The sequence below is a fragment of the Bufo bufo genome, chromosome 5 (genome assembly GCF_905171765.1).
Source record: "Bufo bufo chromosome 5, aBufBuf1.1, whole genome shotgun sequence".
NCBI classification, from domain to species: domain Eukaryota; kingdom Metazoa; phylum Chordata; class Amphibia; order Anura; family Bufonidae; genus Bufo; species Bufo bufo.
Window position 1 is genome coordinate 444,407,584 of NC_053393.1, and position 20,974 is coordinate 444,428,557.

The following is a 20,974-nucleotide window of genomic DNA, read 5'->3' on the forward strand; positions in this document are numbered from 1 at the left end:
TCCCGTGCGGCCGTTCCGCGATTCCGGATTAGCGGACCCATTGAAGTGAATGGGTCCGCATCCGTGATGCAGAATTCACACGGAACTGTGGCCGTGTATTGCGGCCCGCGATTTGCGGGCCGCAATACGGCCACGGGTCACGCACGTTCGTGTGAACTTAGCCTTAGGAACATTGAGTGTCTCAGGGGCCCTACCCCCAAGATCATAAAATGATGGCATATCCTAGCAATATGCTGTCTACTTACAAGATGGTAATATCCCCTGTAGAAGGTTGGGCACCCTTCTTTCGCACTTGCGATGCGTCCTGTGCACGCTTTTTATCTGTTCACCTGCACTTTTTTATGCACATAATGTCGGACTGGGGTGCCTAGGGCCCACCAGTACAATTTATTTTGGGGGCCCACCGTACGCATACATTCAAATATTACCTGCTCACACAGCACCAAGACGATACCAAATGATTAAATATGGGGGTCCCACTCCCTGCAGAGACTTCGAGAAGGTAGGTCCTGGGGAAAGAGGACGCTGGCAGCTTTCCTCTATACCTAGAAGTCATCTCAGCTCTGATCGTGTCTATTATAATAAACTGGGGAGTTTCTTTAATAATTTATCAGATTTTTTATGTGAACATAGGCGGGCTGAGGTGCTGTACACTGAATATATGTATGTAGTGCAGTAAGTCTACTATGTTATGTGCCACATGTGCAGGGGGTGGGAGACTAGGGACCCACCTTGCCCAGGGGCCCACCGGGGGATTCACCGGTACCCCTGTGGGCCAGTCCGAGCCAGGGATGACATAAAGTATGATCTTAGACTTCCCCACAAAACATATAACTATTGATAGCATGCACTTATATCTTTTAGAATCTTTGATCGTCATATTATATACTAGACATTTTCCTTTTCATGGAGCTGCCATGATTGACTGATTGACTGATGCTTCTGTTCGCGTTTGAAGGACAGGAAAAAAAAAAAGAAGCATTTTCAGTAATTCATTACACAATGATGTGCTTTCGGCTTAGGGGGAGGAGGTAAGGACAAACCGGCTGATTTGTCCACTTACTTCCTTAAACTCTGCAAGCGCACGTTAGCCTGCTCTTTCTTCCTCTCTGTATTTTACTTCCCTGTTTTCATGTACAGTGTAAAAAGCCTCACTGCCAGCTATTTATTCTCGAAATATCGCATTATACAGGCGAAACTAGCCATTCACAATGACTCATCTGCTACCTGAGGACATTAAGAACATTATAACAGGTACATGACACGGGGTGAGGCTAAGTGGACGGCACTCTACTGTCCAGGTAGATTCGTAATGGGGGGATCTCTAGTGTTTTTATGCTGTGCTATGTAATTACCTGTATTTAATCCCTGAGCGAAGCTCTTGAGGACTGCGGCTGTACGGAGAGCACACACATATGAGTGTCAGAACCTACGGGTGTGACCATACACTGACATTATGTCTACAGACAGCACTTTGGTATCGTTGTGGTACCCAGGATCTCGGAATTTTTTGAAACTTGTGTCTTCAATGTCATGTATATGTGCACCACATTACATAGCTAGTCTAAATGTTCTAGTACATACAGTATGTTACAAATCTCCGTAGATAAGTTTTGTTCTTCGGTCTATGGCATAGATGATATTAATATCTTAATGCTGTTTGCTAAATAAGTATGAAAAATGAATACATTTTTGTTGTAATTGTTGTAAACTAGTAGTAATGTAGCTGATTTGTTACCCACTTTTACCATAAGACAATTGTCACAAAGGCCCTGCACCTGCTGGTGGAGGAACCATTTTCAACTGTGTTTGCATCCTCTGGACCAGGGCCACTTTAACTATAGGTTAGATGGAGCACTTGCTCTGGGCCTCCTGGCAGAGGAACCCCTAGCGGCAACAATGGTTTCAACTGTGTTTGTCCATACTTACTGACTTTGCTGTTGGTAAATTTGGGTTAAAATAGGCCACGCTCCCAGGAGAGCGCCCAAACAATGCTGGACTGCCCATGTAAGCCCCACCCATTTTCAGGTCTGAATTTGCACGGGCTGTCTTCGAAAATTAGGGAAAGTCCCTGCAAATTTGGGATTGTTGGCAATTATTCCATGTCTCCCTTTCACCTGCTGTTTCTGTGCTCATCTCTGGAAGGCAGCAGAAGCGGGGAGGGAGAGTGTTGACTATAGTGACCCTTGGCACAATGGTATCTATTGTGCTGAGAGTCAGAGTCACTATAGACAACACTCTCAATCACAACTGGACAGGTCTGCACCACTGATCCTTTTTATGGTGGCCTGGATGGCCAAGCTGGCAGATGAGGAGGAGAGGTAACGTTGTGTTGGTGAGCTACTGTAGTGTACAGTATATGATGTACAGTACAATATAAGGAAGGAGGTTTTGGCTTACATAAGCCTGTGTGCAAAACTGTAATTAGCGCCCCTTCTACACATTGGACCATTTATAACACTGGTGTCATCTTGTGCGCCAAAGGGGCCTTTAGGCACCCTCAGGCATCAGGTCCATGGAGCGACAGGAGAGATGAAAAACTTTTATAGTGGGAAAACCACTTTGATGTCTTCTCTGTCTTAGTTCACAGAGGTGGTGCTATTAAACAGTTTATTAAGCTAGACCACTAAGAATGACCCCATTTACCTTTTTATTAATCTAGACCATCTCAATTAACCTTTTCACCACCGAGACCACCATGGAGTCTTTCAGTGTTACTTTCACTGCCCTAAACCACCAGAAATATTTCAACTCTGTAGTGCACTTAGACCACCAAAGATGTTTACACTAACACCCTCACCACCCTAGATCACTGGGGATGTTTGCATTGATTCTTTGTAATAGAGCTGGTATATGGTTTTAGATGGGTTCATTTGAAAAAACAGTCTGAAATCAGAAATAGTTTTTGTACTATATGGATAAATGCCCACAGGAAATATTTTGGAAATTTTCAACATTAAAGGATTTCTGTCATGGGAAAAATCGTTATGTAGCTGACTGACATTAGCCGGTGGAGGCCTGTGTCGTAATCGGCGCAGGCGCAGTGAGGAAGCTGGCAGCAGCCAAGCGTCCTTCACTCAATGCGCCTGTGCCAAATACTAAACGGGACGGCGCAGGCACGGGATTATGAGGACGATGCGGAGAAAAAGGACGTCAATAAAGGGGACCTGGGTGTGCCTGCAGCAACGCCCTCATAGCACCTAGAGGCTTCATTAGCATATTATAAAAGTCTGTTTTTTAATAGAACGGCGGCAGGCAGGGAGTTAACAAACATACTGTTATGTAGTGCTGACATTAGCACATCGCTAATATCAGTCAGCTACATAACGTTATTTCTCATGACAGAAACCCTTTAAGAAAAATAATAACTGTGATATATATACACAACTTTCTTTCTTTCTTCCACTGTATTCAGTGTGTATGTCACGTAAATAGTAAAAATAATTGAAAACAAATATTAAAGTAACCCAAGATTATAAAATTATGGCATATCCTATCAATATGAGGTCAATTTACAAGATGGTAATACCCTTTTTTAGGGTTATCATAATTTTAGGAAAGGTTTGTCCATTGTACAGTCTTTGTGTTTTTTGGCAGTGTTTTCTTCCAAATTCCAGAGTTCTCTCATAGCCTCCTATGTTCTCTTACTGATGAGTGTAGAAACCAATCATACTGCAAGTATTTATAGTAAATATATTCAGCTCCTACACAGATAACAAAGCTGTGGTTATGCAGACAATAGAGACCTTACATACCTCTAGATTTTTTAACTCAGTGTTATTTTGGTAGTAACAAGAGGTCATTGCATTAGGGACAGTGCCTTGTCCCTGCATTCTTTACAAACATAAAATGCCAATAAAAATAAAATAGTATTCCCCTACAGTGTCCACATGCACACTGTATATAGCCCTTGTAGAACTGTCATATAGTACTAACATTTTATTGAGAAATAAACACACCGAGGAACTTCCAATAGGTGAAAATAGTGGGATCCTATTATTCACCCATACATGCTATCATTTTATTGCTATATACTGTATTTGCCATATAATATGGGGCCATCCAGATAACACTACCTTAAAGGGCATCTGTCAGCAGTTTGTATCTATCAAACTGGCTGACCTGTTACATGTGCACTTGGCAGCTGAAGGCATCTGTGTTGGTCCCATATTCATATGTACCTGTATTGCTGAGAAAAATGAAGTTTTAATATATGCAAATAAGCCTCTAGGATCAACGGGGGCGTTGTCGTTACACCTACAGGCTCTGCTCTCTCTGCAACGACCGTGCCCTCTACACTTTGTAAGGGCAAGGGGCATGATCACTGCCTGGCCCTGTCAATCAAAGTGCAGAGGTCGTGACAGTTGTAGAGAGAGCAGAGCCTCTAGGTGTAATGGAAACGCGTAAATGAACACTCTGTCTTACTACTGCAGTTAGTTTTTTTCACTATACATTCAGGTTTCTCTTTTAGGGCCTCATTAGGGAAAAGGCAACCACGAGAATTTCCCAGATTGCCCACTCTTAAAACTGCCCTTGCTAGCAAGTTGAATGCTACTTGATGAGGCTGTTAGCATACCAGCTGGATTGTGTGGGTAGTAAGTAAGCAGAAAAGCTGCATAAAAATACTGCCTGCACTTTAAAAAACCAAACAAAACATGGTTTTGCAATGTAAGCTAGAATGCGAATGGTTCATTTTTTCTTTGCTTTATTTTTAAACGGGTTATCCCCCAAATGTAAAAGTCGGAGGGCTTTCTATTCTTTCTGTGGGTGGGCAAAAACTCCCCCAGGATGCATTGCAATTTGCTCTTAACCCCATCCTCCCCTGCCTATAAAATATAGTCTCTAACGTATGGTATGTAATTCCACCACAATTTCCTTCTCTCTGTGATGAGGGGGGATTGGGGGTGGGTGGTGGTCAATACCACTGAAGGTATCGGTCTGTTGGCTTGTTATTAGTCGTACATAATGTGATTACAGTTACTCATCGTTATCCTGTCTTTGCAAATAAATTTACTGTGATCATTTCCAAAGCTTGTCAGACTTTGACGGGATATACTTTATATTAATAAATGTTATCCAGCTGAGTAAAAGCTATTCTAATATGTTATCAGCCATTTGTGATGGAAAGTGGTTTACTGCAGCGCAGGGATTATTAGCTGAAAGTCTGTTTTGGCATCTTTTGAGGTATAAAAGACAAAACCCTTCATGTTCGGTGACCTTTTACTTTTTTTTTAATATACAATATTTACTGAACTGGTAAGGGAGATAAATTCTTCAAATGGAACTTTTCAAACAGACCACAAAACTTCCAGCCACATTGGTTATATGAATATTTCATAAACCTTGTACTTAGGAATCCGACCTGCAGACGGATAATCATTTAAGTATGAAAGTGGATCAATGTAATGAGGCTAAGAGTTTATTGAGTGTCATTTGGGGTTTTATTTCTTACACACCAGTTTTCAATGTCTCTATTATTGGCAGAATACTACTAATACTGTTCTCTGGCTCTATAATGGGAGCTTGATACAAAGTATAATAGAATGCAATATTTATTCTTCATGTTTACAAACAATTGAGTTGATGTGCGGGATTATAAAACCATTCACTACCCACTGTTCATGCACTCCAGCTCATTTAAGTGAATAGGGGAGAAGTGTGATACCTAGCACAGACCATGTACAGGAGTGTTGCTATTCCTGGTGAAAAAACAGACCCCTTTTTCTAATCCTGGTTGACCCCTTTAACTATATTTGCTGTGGGCAATTTTCTTTTGTGAGGCTTTTGACCACCCGCCTAGAATCTAATCAAGTCTTATCCAGTACCTTCAATGGTTGAGTGCTAATTCCATTAAAGGGGTTCTCTGAGACTGGGAAACCCTTTTGATATTTCCAGGCAGGGTGAAGGATTAAAAAAAAAAAAGGCTTACCTATCACCAGTGCTCAGATTCGGAATGAAAGTGTGAGGTGCTGTCTGCACACGTCACCAATGCCTGTCGATTGGTGGCCTCAGCAGTGACATGTGCAGGCCATTGAGTGATTGAGTGTGCAGAAGAAGTGTTGTGTGTGTGTAGACGGCACATCACGCTTTAGTTCCAGTAGGGCCTGGAAGTGGAGGAGAAAGGAACTCGGCTCTGGAACTGGAGCATCAGTGACTGGTAGATCCTTTGGGGGGGGGGGGGTTATCATTGCTTTTACACCTGAAAAGTGGCGTTAAAAAGTCACAGGTGTGACTTTTTTACGGCGACTTTTAAAAAAATGGTGGAATCTCTCCTTTTTCGTCATACTTGACACTTTTCTAAAAGGGGGTGTGGGAAGGGCATGGAAGGCAGTTTGGTCAGCCACAGAGACAAATTTAGCTTAATTTACGCCAGTTTTCTGGAGTAAATGAAACCAGAAATCTACTGCAGCTCTGAGCTGTTGTAGATTTCTGGTTAGGTGCACAGAATGCAGGAGGATGCGCCAAATTTAAGACAAAGCGTGCGCCTCATCATAAATTAGGTGCATCCTCCGGCAGCACAAAGTGTATCAAGATAGGCGCAAAAAGCGCCAGTCTTGATAAATCTCCCCCTTTGTATTTTGTTCATTCCTGCACCCAGCCTGGCCATATCAAAATGGGTTCCTGGCCTTGGAGAACCCCTTCGAGAGAGTTGAGTCCTGTCAATACGTTTTTTTTATTTTAAACGCTTTTATTAATGTGAAGGAAAAAAATCTACATTTTACAACCATGATACGTGTCATAATGCATACAAGTATAACAAGTACATTTCGTGCATAATTCAGTCATCCACTGCATTGCTATAAAATCCTCCATCCATTGTCATAACTTATACAGAACAACACTTTAACTCCACTAGACTGACCGATCCAAAGTTCCTTGGGCTGCCAACAATGCCTGTCGCAGTCCGAAGCTGAATACATTGTATGTGGAGAGTTACACCACAAGCCCCAGACTTTTTCAAACTTTTGGCTTTTGTTGCTGTGTTTAAAGGGAACCTGTCACCGGGATTTTGTGTATAGAGCTGAGGACATGGGCTGCTAGATGACCGCTAACACATCCGCAATATCCAGTCCCAATAGCTCTGTGTGCTTTTATTGTGTAAAAAAACTGATTTGATACATATGCAAATTAACCTGAGATGAGTCCTGTATGTGAGATGAGTCAGAGACAGGACTCATCTCTGGTTAATTTGCATATGTATCAAATCTGTTTTTTTTACACAATAAAAGCACAGAGAGCAACCCATGTCCTCAGCTCTATACACCAAATCCCGGTGACAGGTTCCCTTTAAATACCAATACGAGATATGGTATGATTTGGTTGATTTGTAATTTCCACATGGAAAGGGTCGGTGTATTGGGGTCATACCATTGCAGAGCAATACATTTGCGTGCCATAAATAACGATTCTCTCAGAAATGTTGTCATATAGTGATCCCAGGTATCTTCGCTTAAGAGTCCCAACAAACAGACCTTAGGAGTGTGGTCTATCCGGACCGGTAACAAACCGGAGAGAAGGGTTGTCACCTCCCTCCAGAACGTGGCGATCGGACTGCAACTCCATATCATATGCCAAAAGTCTGCGTCTAGTTCTCCACATCGTGGGCACGCAGTAGATGACGCCCTGCCCATTCTGTAGAGCCTAGTTGGCGTTAAATATGTTTGATGGGTGATGTATAGTTGTATGACTTTGTTGTTGGTTGTTGGCAATACTTGCAAATGTGATTCCAATAAATCTGCATTGGATTCATCTGTGAGTGTAGGTATCATTCTTTTCCATTTATCTATTACCTTTAGAGGGCTAGTTTTGACCTTTGCTTGTACTAAGTGGGAATAAATCGTTGACACTAGTCCTCTGGGTCCCTGGGTTTTGACAATCTCTATTAGTGAATATTTTGAAATTATATTGCTGGTGCTCGAGATTTTAGCCTGTATGGCTGTATGAAGTTGTAGGTAGGAGAAGAAGTGGGTACGGGGAATATCATATTTTTGAGACACAGCTTCGAATGTCATCAGTACACCCTGATCGTAAATGTCACCAAGGGTCCTAACCTGTGCCCCCTGCCATCTATCCGCCCCCATAACTACTTGTGCCTGTGGTAGTGAATGGTTGGCCCATAAAGGCAGTGGCGTAACTAGAGTGTTATGGGCCCCAGTGCAAACTTTGTATCGGGGCCCCCCTACCCCCCGATTTTTATAAAGAAGCGGCAGATTTTCTTACTAATGGCTTTCCCGTGTGGCTAGTCCGCTGCGTGAATGAGGGCCAAGCCCCATTCCGGACAGCAGAGACACGGAGCAGTAACACGATTGATAATGCTCCGTGCCTCTCTGTGACCTTTTTACTAAAAAATCACAGGGAGATAAAGTGGTCACCGTGATTTTGTAGCAAAACGATCATAGAGAGGCATGGAGCATTATCAATCATGTTACTGCTCGGTGTCTCTGCTGTCCGGAGCGGGGCTTGGCTCTCTTTCACACAGCAGATTAGCCACACGGGATCCGCTCGTGTGAAAGAGCCCAATGCATGGCTACACTCACCCAATCCTAATAAAATCTGGTCCTACCTCATCCAGGGTGTCGCTGGCGTCGGTGTGATGTCCGCTGGATCCAGAACAAGGTCCCTGTGGTGATAGAAAAAAAAAGAATAATCACATAAGGAAGGGATGGTGACTACCCCTGTGAAACTACCAGCTGGGGGCGCTCTGCTGGCCTGGTAGACTGAGCTATGCCAATGTATAGCAGGGTAATTTAGGACATTTCCCCTAAGTGCTACCACACAGTACTAATGTCCACATTGTGGCCCCTCACAGTAGTAATGCCCATCTTGTGGCCTTTCACAGTAATTAAGCCCACCTTGTGGTCCCTTCACAAAAGTTATGTCCTTCTTGTGGCCCCTCACAGCAGTTATGCCCACCTTTGTTCCTGTCACAGTAGTTATGCCCAGATATGTGCCCCTCACAGTAGTTATGCCAAATATGTGCCCCCTAACAGTAGTTATGCCAAATATATGCCCCCTCACGGTATTTATGCCAGATATGTGCCCCTCACAGTGGATATGCCCAGATATGTGCCCCTCACAGTGGATATGCCCAGATATGTGCCCGCTCACAGTGGTTATGCCCAGATATGTGCCCACTCACAGTAGTTATGCCCAGATATGTGCCCCTCACAGTGGATATGGCCAGATATGTTCCCCCTCACAGTAGTTATGCCAGACTATGTGCCCCTCACAGTAGTTATGACCAGATATGTGCCCCCTACAGTGGTTATGCCATATTATGTGCCCCTCACATTAAATATGCCCACATATGTGCCCCTCACAGTGGTTATGCCAGATTATGTGCCCCCCTCACAGTAGTTATGCCTTTATATGTGCCATCTCATAGTTATGCCTTTATATGTGCCCCCCTCACAGTAGTTATGCCAGATATGTGCCCCCCTACAGTGGTTATGCCAGATTATGTGCCCCTCACATTAGATATGCCCACATATGTGCCCCTCACAGTGGTTATGCCAGATTATGTGCCCCCCTCACAGTAGTTATGGCAGATTAGGTGCCCCCTCAGTAGAGATGCCCACTTTTGTGCCCCCTCACTCTAGTTGTGCCCATCAACCCCCCCCCCCCTTCCCCTTTGCCCCCAGTCTGCAGTGTTAGGAAAGTAAAAAAAAAACACATACTTACCCTCTTCCCTGATGTTGCGCTGCCACACTGACATCGCACTGCTGGCTGTACTAAAGGCAGTTTCCCGGGCCTTCAGAGCTCTTCCCACAGCCAGCAGCCCGATGTGCGGCCAGCAGAGGGAGCGCTAGAGCTCCTGCTTCACTGATGATCTGGAGACAGCCCGGCAGTGACAAGAACTGCCGGGCCGAGTGTATGTGAGTGAGTGCGCGCGTCCTCCCTCTTCCTCCCACCCCCTCTGCGCAAACCTCCCCCACCTTGCCTCATATTAAACATGTAATGGAGCCAGTGGCGTAGCATGGGTAACAAGCACCCGGGGCAAGCCAAGTATTGCGCCCCCCCCCCCCAACCTGTGACCACGCCCCTTTTTTAAACAAATAATGTAATAGATGTCACCTGCAGTCCTATGTAACACCACAGATAACACGGTGATAACTCTGAGTACAGATAATGTAGTAGATGGGTGTGAGGCCCCAGAATTCAGAACACACACAGTGTGACCTCAAGTCTGGGGCCAGGCTGAGGCAGTGTGGGACAAATTCTATATACCCCCTCCCCCCTACCGTGAAACAGATATTTGGATGGACATAACATACATTGCTATGAAATATACAGGAGAATACCGCACCATACCTGTTACATCCAGTGACATCTCCTGTGATGTAGACTTTCATCAACGTCCTCATTCGGAGATAGGACCATCATGACACCTTCTTTCAGCCATGTCTCGTCTCTGCAAAGTTTTGCAGAAAATGTTTTAGATTCCTCACTTTACTATCATCCTCAGATAACAGAAGTCCCCTTCCCCTGTAGTGCCCATAAGTATAATGCTCTCTGTATAATTATAATATATAATGGCCCCCTCTGTATTATTATTATAATGACCACCTCTGTAGTATTATAGTAATAATTATGGCCCCCTTCAGCCCCTCCAGCATACAGTCCTGTGTAAGATACAACACTCCCCCTGCCTTTAGTCCTTCTTGCAAACAGTCCCATGTAAAACACATCACTCTCCCTTCAGCTCCTCCAGCATACAGTCCCATGTAAGATACAACCCCCAGAGGATGCTATCTGCCCATCTCTCCTGTCCATATACCAGGCCTACCAGTATTACCCCTTCATATACCGCCTGGTCCCCCCACACCTAACAGTCTGAGTCACTTGTCTCCGTGAGTGTTAGGTGGGGTGACCAGGCAGGCAGGTGGTATATCAATGGCTAATGCTGGTAGACCTGGTATATGGACAGCAGAGATGGGCAGATGGCATCCTCTGGGCAGTACTGTCTCTCTGGTCTTCCTTCACCAGCACCCGGACTGCCACGGTCCTGCTTGGCCTGGCTCTCATGGCACTTCACTGCCTCATGCTTGGCTATCAGCACTGAGTGACTCAGTCAATGTTGCAGTGTGACTGAGTCACTCAGCGCTGATAGCCAAGCACGAGGCAGTGAAGTGCCATGAGAGCCAGGCCAAGCAGGACCGTGGCAGTCAGGGTGCTGGTGAAGGATGACCAGAGAGACAGTACTTCCCAGAGGATGCCATCTGCCCATCTCTGCTGTCCATATACCAGGGTAGGCCTGGTATATGGACAGCAGAGATGGGCAGATGGCATCCCAGAGAGGCAGTACTGTCTCAGTGTCCCTGGTCATCCTTCACCAGCACTCTGACTGCAGTGCCATGGTGCCATCTGCTTGGCAGCCTTGGCCTGGCTCTCATGACACTTACTGGCACTTAACTCATATAATCATATATTACCCCTAAAGCCTGCCTGCCCTCAGCCAATGCCAACAAAGTAAACTACTGACCTAATTACACACTCAGGGTGGGACTTTGGGACTCTGGGACAGTGACACTGACTGTCACTCACTCTGTCTCAGGGTCGCTTGAATCCAGGGCCGGCGCCACCTATAAGCAGAGTAGGCCACCGCGCAGAGCGCACTCTGCCTGGGAGCGCCGGTGCTCTCGAGTCCGAATCCCGACTAGCCGCCGCCCGCTCCACGCCCCCTACTTGTGATCCATCCATCTAAGTTCTAACATCTTCTCCTGATTCCTACCTGGCTGTCATCGATCTGACTCCTCCTGTTTGGCTGTTCCTGTACTTGCTGGCCGGCCGGATAATGGTGGATTGTGCTGCACTGCTGCCCCTGCGAGGGCATGCATTTGTTCAGCCACTTAGTATTACTTAGTAGGGGCACTGGGGGGAAAATTACGTAATGGGCACTGCCCATTAAGTAATTTGCCCCCCAGTGCCCCAACAAAGTAATACTGCCCCCACAGACAGTGCACAACTCACTGCGCACTGCCCATTACGTAATTTGCCCCCCAGTGGCCCACTAAGTAATACTGCCACAACTGTGCACTGTCTGTGGGGCACTATTACTTAGTGGGGGCACTGGGGGGCAAATTACGTAATGGGCAGTGTGCAGTGAGTTGTGCACTGTCTGTGGGGGCAGTTAGTATTACTTAGTGGGGGCACTGGGGGGCAAATTACGTAATGGGCAGTGTGCAGTGAGTTGTGCACTGTCTGTGGGGGCAGTTAGTATTACTTAGTGGGGGCACTGGGGGGCAAATTACGTAATGGGCACTGCCCATTACGTAATTTGCGCCCCAGGGCCCCAACAAAGTAATACTGTCCCCACAGACAGTGCACAATGCCCCCACTAAGTAATTCAAGTTGAATCACTGTCTCTAGGCTCATGGCTGGACTACAGTCTCCTACTGATTCAGCTGCAGCCATGATCTTCTGCTTCTTCTTGCTGCCTCCGGCTCCTGGCTCTGCAGTCTGCACTGTACTTCCCGCCTGGAAGGTGGGCGGAGCCTATCGGGAACTGCCGTGCATGCCCCGCCCCCTCTCGCCTCCTCACTCTGCTCTGCAGCCGAACGCTGTGTGAAGAAAAAAAAACACAGCGTCGGCGATTTAACTTGTGCCAGCCCCGCAGACGGCGCCCCCTGCAGAGTGGCGCCCGGGGCGACGGCCCCCCCCCCCACGCTACGCCTCTGAATGGAGCGCCCTGACGGGGCCCGGCATTGTCACTGTACTTCATGCCGGGCCCCTTCACAGCGCTTCATTACATGTTAGTACAGCGGGCCCCCTCCCCCCGCCGGGCCCGGTCGCAGTCGCACTCCCTGCGACCGCGATCGTTACGCCCCTGCATAAAGGTATATCTGAAACCACTCCCGTGAACTGCCTTAGTATTTTCGTTTCTCTCCAGATAATTTGTGCCAGTTTATGCAGTGGCAACAATAGTTTCCTGAGGTCATACAAGCACGTGGAGGCCATACACACTACTGAGCCTCATTTTGACTTGTTTTAAGGACATTACATCAAAGTTGGATCAGCCTGTAGTGTGTTTTTCCACTTTAATTTTGAGTGTGACTCCTAATCCAGACCTCCATGGGTTGAAAAATTTGATTTCCATTTTTTTATTTTTGTGTGATTTTGTTATCAGCACATTCAACTATGTAAAGAACAAAGTATTTCAGAAGAATATTTAATTAATTCAGATCTAGGATGTGTTATTTTTGTGTTCCCTTTATTTTTTTGAGCAGTGTAATTTACACCATAAACTGATATTCTAGTGCATGAACTGACAGAAGAGGTACCTAACAATTTAAGGTTTGTGTCTCTTAATAAAATTTGCGTATCTTATTCTTGCATATTTTTTTTATTAAGACTGGTGTATAAAACTTTATAAATTTGCAGAAATATATATTTGCCATTGATATGTCCCTGTAATCTGGGAATCACCGACACCGGTATTCTTATATATCTTTCATACATTCTAATAAATTATCTGTGGTTTGCAGTTTATATTCTACAAATGAAGATAAGTTTATAGTATTTAGTTAAATGACAAATCAATATCGTGTAAATGTTGTTTTATGCTGAACCTGGTAGAGCGTGTCTAAGGTTTTGGTCTGATCGTACGTATAATGATACATTAGTGTATAGTTTCCTTTTTATTCTGTGTCTCTTATAGGCAGGGGCAGGTCTGATAACAGGGCAGACCACACAAATGCATGGGACCCTGTGAATCAGGGGGCCCCCTGCTGCCCCCTAGCAGTGGGGGCTTACCCTGCAGAAGCACCACTTTCAACTGCATCCTTAGCATGCACATGCAGTAGAATACATTGGTGAATCAAAGAGCTGTGAACTCCCTGCTACACCATTCACCCTGCGAGTGATGAAGAGACATCGCACATGCCGTCAGACAAACTGGAGCACTGAGAGAACTGCTGTTAGTTGTGGGAACATGGGCTAGATGAGTATTCATTTTGGAGATGCTAAAACGGCACCATGTTTTGTTGAAGGCACATAAGGGGCCTTATTATGTGTTGGAGGCACATAAGGGGCCATTATATTGTGTGAGGAGCACATAAACAGGCATTATATAGTGTGGGGGTGGCAAATATGGTGTCACCATATTAGTAGTGTGAGGGGCCAGAGCTTAGCAGTGCAACAGCGGCCCCCAAATATAGTTTTGCTTGGGGCTCCAGAAATGCCAAATATGCCCTGCTTAGGCTACTTTCACACTAGCGTTAGAGGAATCCGGCAGGCAGTTCCGGAAATCCGTGTCCAAATGGATACCATTTGTGTCTGTTTGACAAATGCATTGAAATACCATATCCGTCTCTCCGGTATTAAATTTTTTCACCTTTTTAAAGAAACTGGATCCGTTTTTCCGGAACACTTGGTACCGGATCCGGCATTAATACATTTCAATGGAAAATAATGTCGGATCCGGCATGTGTTCCGGAATTTCGGCCGGAGAAAATACAGCAGCATGCCAAATACCGCAAAAGTGACTGAACTGAAGACATCCTGATTCATACTGAACGGATTGCTTTCCATTCAGAATGCATTAGGACAAAACTGAAGAGTTTTTTTCCGGTATTGAGCCCCTAGGACGGAACTCAATACCGGAAAACTTTAACGCTAGTGTGAAAGTAGCCTTATAGGTGAAGTATCTAAAAAAATGACTGTGTATGGAATTACCTTATATACTAGGAGCCTCACCATCGGCTTGCAAAAGGCAAATGAACACTTCTACATGTCCCTTGTTTTGGTTCTCCTAGTCTCATCCTGGTTTATTTTGCCCGATTTCTGGTATGATTCTTTTTTGCCTTTATATCTAAAATACAAAGCTTATGTTATTCAACAAATATTACAATGTCTGTCATCTGAAGTCGGCTGAACTACAGCTGCTGTATACCAGCAAACCTCTAACCAGCGTACACCTGTTGCTTTATGACCTTGCCCTGAGGTATGTTTGCCAATAGATCTATTGTTAGACACTTCATGCTCATTAGAACGCAGCCAGGAAATAATATATTTAGAAGAGGAGGCGTTCAGTAGTAGTAGAACAGGAACTATTTCTAAGCTGGGAATGCACAGAAGATAGCTGCCAGCCAAATGAGTGCTAAACCATAAGCTGTGGACCTCCAACTCCACCGTCACCATGCATAGTGGGCTCCTGCATGTGCACGATTATTAGCTCTGTGGGTTGGTATTGCTATGCATGTGGGAAAGCATGAACTACAGCAAAATATGGATTTATGTTTTTAAAGGTCAAATCTTCTTTGTCATACCTGTCACCAAAATTGCCTTCGCCGGTGTGCCTAGGGTGTCAAGTTAAAGACTTCAACTGAGCAGATGAGGAATATAAAAAAGAGAAAAGAAAGTGCTAGAGTGGGATCAATAAAACTTGGGGACTACAAAGGACATCTGTCCATGGCACCCAAAGAACACAAGGAACCCTTGTTTTAAGGAGTAATCTACTCTTTAAAGTGAGCTTATGAGTAATGTGGCTGTGACCTACTGTGTCATATTGCAAATCAAGGGTACAGAAAGATATATTGCTTGCAGCCTGAAATAGAAATGGACAGATTTTGAGCAAAATGACTTTGTACATAATGTCTTCTATGGTGCCATAATTATGGCATGTCCCACATAGGGAAGCATAATTTATCAGCACAGACTGTACAGTTCTTCTCACTGGTGAACCTGGGTCATTTGACTTGAAGCTTGTGTTCCATATTGTGCTGAGTCCACGCTACACTACTGAAAAATATACCTAGTACCAACTGTTGGATATTCACAGGGCTGGTACTCACAAGATGTAATCCCGGAACAGAAAGACCTTTAGCTTGATGTGTTTTCTACTTTTCAGTTCCCTGAACTCTTTGGAGTGTCCACCTTGTAGTGCACAAGGGAAAGATTTAAAGGTTACCTGTTTGCGACACACTAAACCACCAGCAAGGGGTTATGCAGATGAAACCAAGGACAGTACTGTCCTCAGCTTCATCTGTGCAATGGACATGTGGCTGATGTGGCTGAAGACGAGTCCTAGGCTCATTTTTATTAAGTTATACGTTCTTTTACTACTCAATAGAACAACAGACGGTATTGATATGGGCATATTTGGAATGGTAAACTGCAGTTGCACAATGACATGCTAGTGGATTAGTGATGGGTTCCCTTTAATAGTGTGTAGAGCTCCTTGAAAATATGACAGGGTGGGCCATTATAGGATCACTACGGATGGAGCATTTTGCACTTATTTTAAGGAGTACATGTCACCTCTCCTGCCACGTCTAAGTAACTACATACATCCCCCATGTATTAACAATTCTAGAAATCTATTGTTTTGACTCTATGTTGTGCCATTCCTTTATTATTCCTACCAGAAGCTTATGACTGAATTGCCAGCAGTCTGTAATAAAGGCCCGTCTGGGTGTTACCAGTTGGGGGTGTCCCCGCACAGTATGACACTATCTAATCAGTGATGCCAGTTCCAGAATGTGCAGGGACCCCCATTTGGTAACACCAAATTGGACCATTATAGCAAAGTGCTGGCAATTCATTCATAAATTTCTATCAGAAATAACAGAGGAATGGTATAGTATGGAGTCATAAGAATTGTTATTACATGGGGAGTGCAAATAATTACTTACGTGTCCTCTTTAAGGCCCTTTTACACAAGCTGAGCACCTGGACAATTATCTGCTATGAGCGTTTGGATGATAATTAGCCAGTGTAAATGTGCTGCCGCTCACCTGACGAGTGAGTGTTTGTTTGTCAGGTCATTGCTCCTTTTATGCAGGACATAAAATCTTTGTTCATCTTCAGCAAGGACAAACAAGGAAACTTTACAGGGATGAATGATCATAGTACGATCATTCAGCCCCATAAATTAATTCCTGATCAATGTCTGCTCCCTTGGCCTATGTGAAAGGGCTTTTAACTAAATAAAAATCATCACACGCCCTACCTGCTGTTCTTGCAATGGTGGCCGACGGCTGACTGTCACTATTTGTCAGAATTATATTAGGGTGTGTTAGGTGCGTCCAGCAAACATTGTTCAACCTTCTTAATTTAAGGAGTAGTAGTCCTCCGACTGGTACCACAACCTGTGACCTGTAAAGCGAGATCCTAAGAAAACCATTTTTGAAAAAGGGGAAAAGACTTCATGTTGATTTGCATTTCAGATTTTAAACTACATCTCATATCCCACTAGACGTTACTTTTCACTTCACTTTTGGTGGTTTCCTTCTGTAATATGTGTTAGGGCTCTCTTCATGTACAAGTGCTGCTTCAGTAAGGTGTTACTGTAACTAAACTGTGATGACAGTAGCCATATAACTAATTTGTCCTCTAAATGTGCAGCGGCCTTTCATTACTCCCTATTTCTACCTTTTTCCTGCTGCGATCAATCATTTCAAGCCTTCCAGCAGAGCACTCCAACAGTAAAGTAGTTAAGAACAGCAACTAGTAGAATCTGTCAGCTTTCGGGAGACAGGATATACAAGGTAAAGTTGTTTGAAGCCATTTTACTCCCTTGAAGGACAGTGAAAAATGCTAAACAACATTTGATGCAAGAATGCAGCTGCGCTCCCATAGTCCAGCAAATGTATTATGTACATCAAGTTTATAGCCTTTGTCCATCTTTTCTTGCTCTAATGCATCGAAAATGAAAAATAAAGCAACTTGGTAAAAATTTAGTTTTGTGTCGACAGGCTTCTATGCAGACCTATGAATCTCCATGGTAACAGACTTCAATAAACCCTGCGTAGTCTGATCCCGATCTATATTCTTCCATCTGTCCCCTAGTTTTTTGCAACCCAGCTAAATGCATGTTACTAAGAACAGGCTGTCCTTTGGATGTATGGTGCCCTGTGCAAAAATATTTTTAAGATGGCCATATACGTTACACAGGCATAGGCCGATGGTTAAACAACCGTAGAATGAACGATCTTCTGGTGAACGATCATTTTAGTTCATATTGGCTATACAGATGTTCAAACTGGCCACGCATGTTCATTGATATGGGGAATGTTCTCTCAAAGATAAAAAGATCAGAAAATTTCGACTTCATACCAGACTTTGGCGTGCCTTCTGCTGTTCAAAGGGTTATCCAAGACCCACCCATATGCCCAGGCCCCGCACAGAGGTTGTACTTACCTCGCTTCCCAGCACCCGCGTTGCTTCTGATGTTGGCACGGCCGGCACAGCATCTCTCTGTTGCATGGATAAAAACATCCGTCGACGTGGGGGGCAGCCAATAGCAGTCTGCGACGGGAACGAGTCTCCCTAACATCGCGGGTGACGCTAGGGAGGCTCATTCCCGTCGCAGCCTGCTATTGGCTGCCCCCACCCTCGATACCGGATGTTTTCATCTGCGTGGCTGGGAGAAGCAGCGTCGGCCATGTGGGCATCAGGAGCGACGCGGGTCCCGGGGAGTGGGGTAAGTATAACCTACTTGACGGGCCCGGGCATTGGGGGGGAGATTATAGGTCTTGGATAACCCCTTTAAATTTCACCTAGTAAACATTCATAAAGATTGAAATTGTCCATCTTCATCAACGTTTGTCTAATGTGTATGTGTAATAGAGAAATGGTATAATATATAGTCATAAGAATTATGACATGGGGAGTGCAAAAAATTACTGAAGCAGACGTGTCAGGACAGGTGACAGGTCCTTTATAAGGCCATTTACACACCTTTAGCTTCCCCTAACCAACTCATGACATTTTAGCAGTTTATAGCATTTTTTATAAAATAAAATATAAATAAATTTGACCAAAACTGCCAATGATCTTTAACACCAATTTTACCATCTGAAATCCACAGACCTTTAAACGTATGACAGTCTAAAATTACTTGACATCTTGTCTAAATGAATGAATTAATTTCTATAGTGGTTTGCCTTCACAACAAGCCTTTTTTCATATCTTGGCCCACGCTCATACAGGGATGGCGGTGAATGATGTCAGTAATTTAAAAAATATTATTACTAATTACAGGGATTTCATGCTTTGCTGGAATTGCACAATGTCTCCTGAAGTTAAAGTTAGGTCCTAGGACCATAAGTAACATAAGTTTTGTTAGTGTAGACAAGATCGGGTTTAATTTTAAATGCCTTGCTAAAGCCAGGTTTATATTAAAAATATATATTTATTAAATGACCAAATAATAACCAAACATTGACTTTGGAACTGTATTCTGTTAGGTGTTGACTTTAGTACTGTATTTAGCCCATTTTCCATGGGAACGAGAGTGGCACTTACTAGTCATTTTCACTCACTGAAGGAAATCATTCATATCCAGTGCATAAAATGGCTGTCCCCACTGTGTGCGGGTGAAAAGTCTGAACACAAATTGTCATTTCTCTAGCAGTATGTCGAGTAAATAACTGCAAATAACAGTGAGCAAATCATTCACAGAATACTCAAATTGCTATGTTAAAATTAAATGGGTATTCTCATCTCATACATTTATCACTAGGATAAGCCAGCAATTTCAGATAAGTGTGGGCTCCACCTCTGGGGGCCCCTGAAGTACAGGGGGGTGCACCGTATAAGAGTTCTGAAAAGAGCCGAGTGCGCTCGCTCTGCTGTTTTTGGAACTTCTATAGAAGTGTATGGAGAGCAGATGTGCATGCGCGGTGCACTCTACTTCACTTTGAGGGGCTGTTCTGGGGATAGGTGCAGGTCCCACACCTATTTAGCATTGGTAGCATATCCTGGTGATATGCCACCAATGTCTGAGATGACACAACCTCTTTAAGTGGGGTTTTCACAGCACAGATAATAAATGTTAGGTACAGTGCTGCCCATAATTATTCATACCCCTGGCAAATTTTGACTTAAAGTTACTTTTATTCAACCAGCAAGTAATTTTTTGACGCCAAATGACATAGGTGTCTCCCAAAAGATAATAAGACGATGTACAAGAGGCATTATTGTGGGGGGGAAAAAACATTTCTCAGCTTTTATTTACATTTGAGCAAAAAATACAAGATGTTCCGCACTGTGGAAAATCTCAGAGGACATGGTCGGAAGCCAAAAGTGACACCTGTGCTGGCCAGGAGGATAGTTAGAGAGGTGAAAAAGAATCCAAGGATCACCACCAAGGCCATCCTGGTGAATCTGGGCTTTGCTGGTGGCAATGTCTCAAGGCAGACAATACAATGGACACTGCACAATGCAGACCAAGGAGGACGCCACTTCTTCAGATAAGGCACACAAAAGCTCGCTTGGACTTTGCAAAAGCTCATCTGGACAAAGAAGAAGACTCCTGGTCTTCTGTGTTATGGTCAGATGAAACAAAAATTTAATTGTTTGGTCACAATGATGTTTCCTTCATTTGGCGTAAAAAAGAAGAAGCCTTCAACCCAAAGAACACCATCCCCAATGTCAAACACGGTGGTGGGAACCTAATGCTTTGGGGGTGTTTTTCAGCCAATGGACCAGGGAACCTAATCACAGTAAACGGCACCATGAAAAAAGAGCAATACATGAGGATTCTCAACGACAACATCAGGCAGTCTGCAGAGAAACTTGGCCTTGGGCACCAGTGGACATTTCAGCATGGCAATGACCCAAAACACACAGCAAAAGTGATGAAGAAATGGTTAGCAGACAACAACATTAACGTTTTGGAGTGGCCCAGCCAGAGTCCAGACTTGAATCCAATTGAGTATCTGTGGGGGGAGCTAAAGATCAGGGTGATGGCAAGAAGACCCTCCAACCTGAAAGATTTGGAGCTCATTGCTAAAGATGAATGGGCAAAAATACCTGTGGAGACATGCAAAAAGCTGGTCTGCAATTATAGGAAGCGTTTGATTGCTGTAATAGCCAATAAAGGCTTGTCTATTGATTATTGAGAAGGGTATGAATAATTTTGGACTGGACACTTTTTGCTCAAAGGTAAATAAAAGCTGAGAAATGTTTTTTCCCCCACAATAATGCCTCTTGTACATCGTCTTATTATCTTTTGGGAGACACCTATGTCATT

General features: G+C 44.2%; 1 protein-coding gene across 1 annotated transcript in view; it reads left to right on the forward strand.

The window, feature by feature from the left end:
- The first annotated feature begins 1,063 nt into the window (after positions 1 to 1,063).
- Positions 1,064 to 20,974, forward strand: part of SKAP2 (src kinase associated phosphoprotein 2) — a 317,931-nt gene continuing 298,020 nt past the window's right edge. Inside the window, exon 1 of the mRNA XM_040433605.1 lies at positions 1,064 to 1,254. Coding sequence (XP_040289539.1) covers positions 1,212 to 1,254 — 43 coding nt within the window. The 5' untranslated portion in view covers positions 1,064 to 1,211. The remainder of the gene's footprint in view (positions 1,255 to 20,974) is intronic.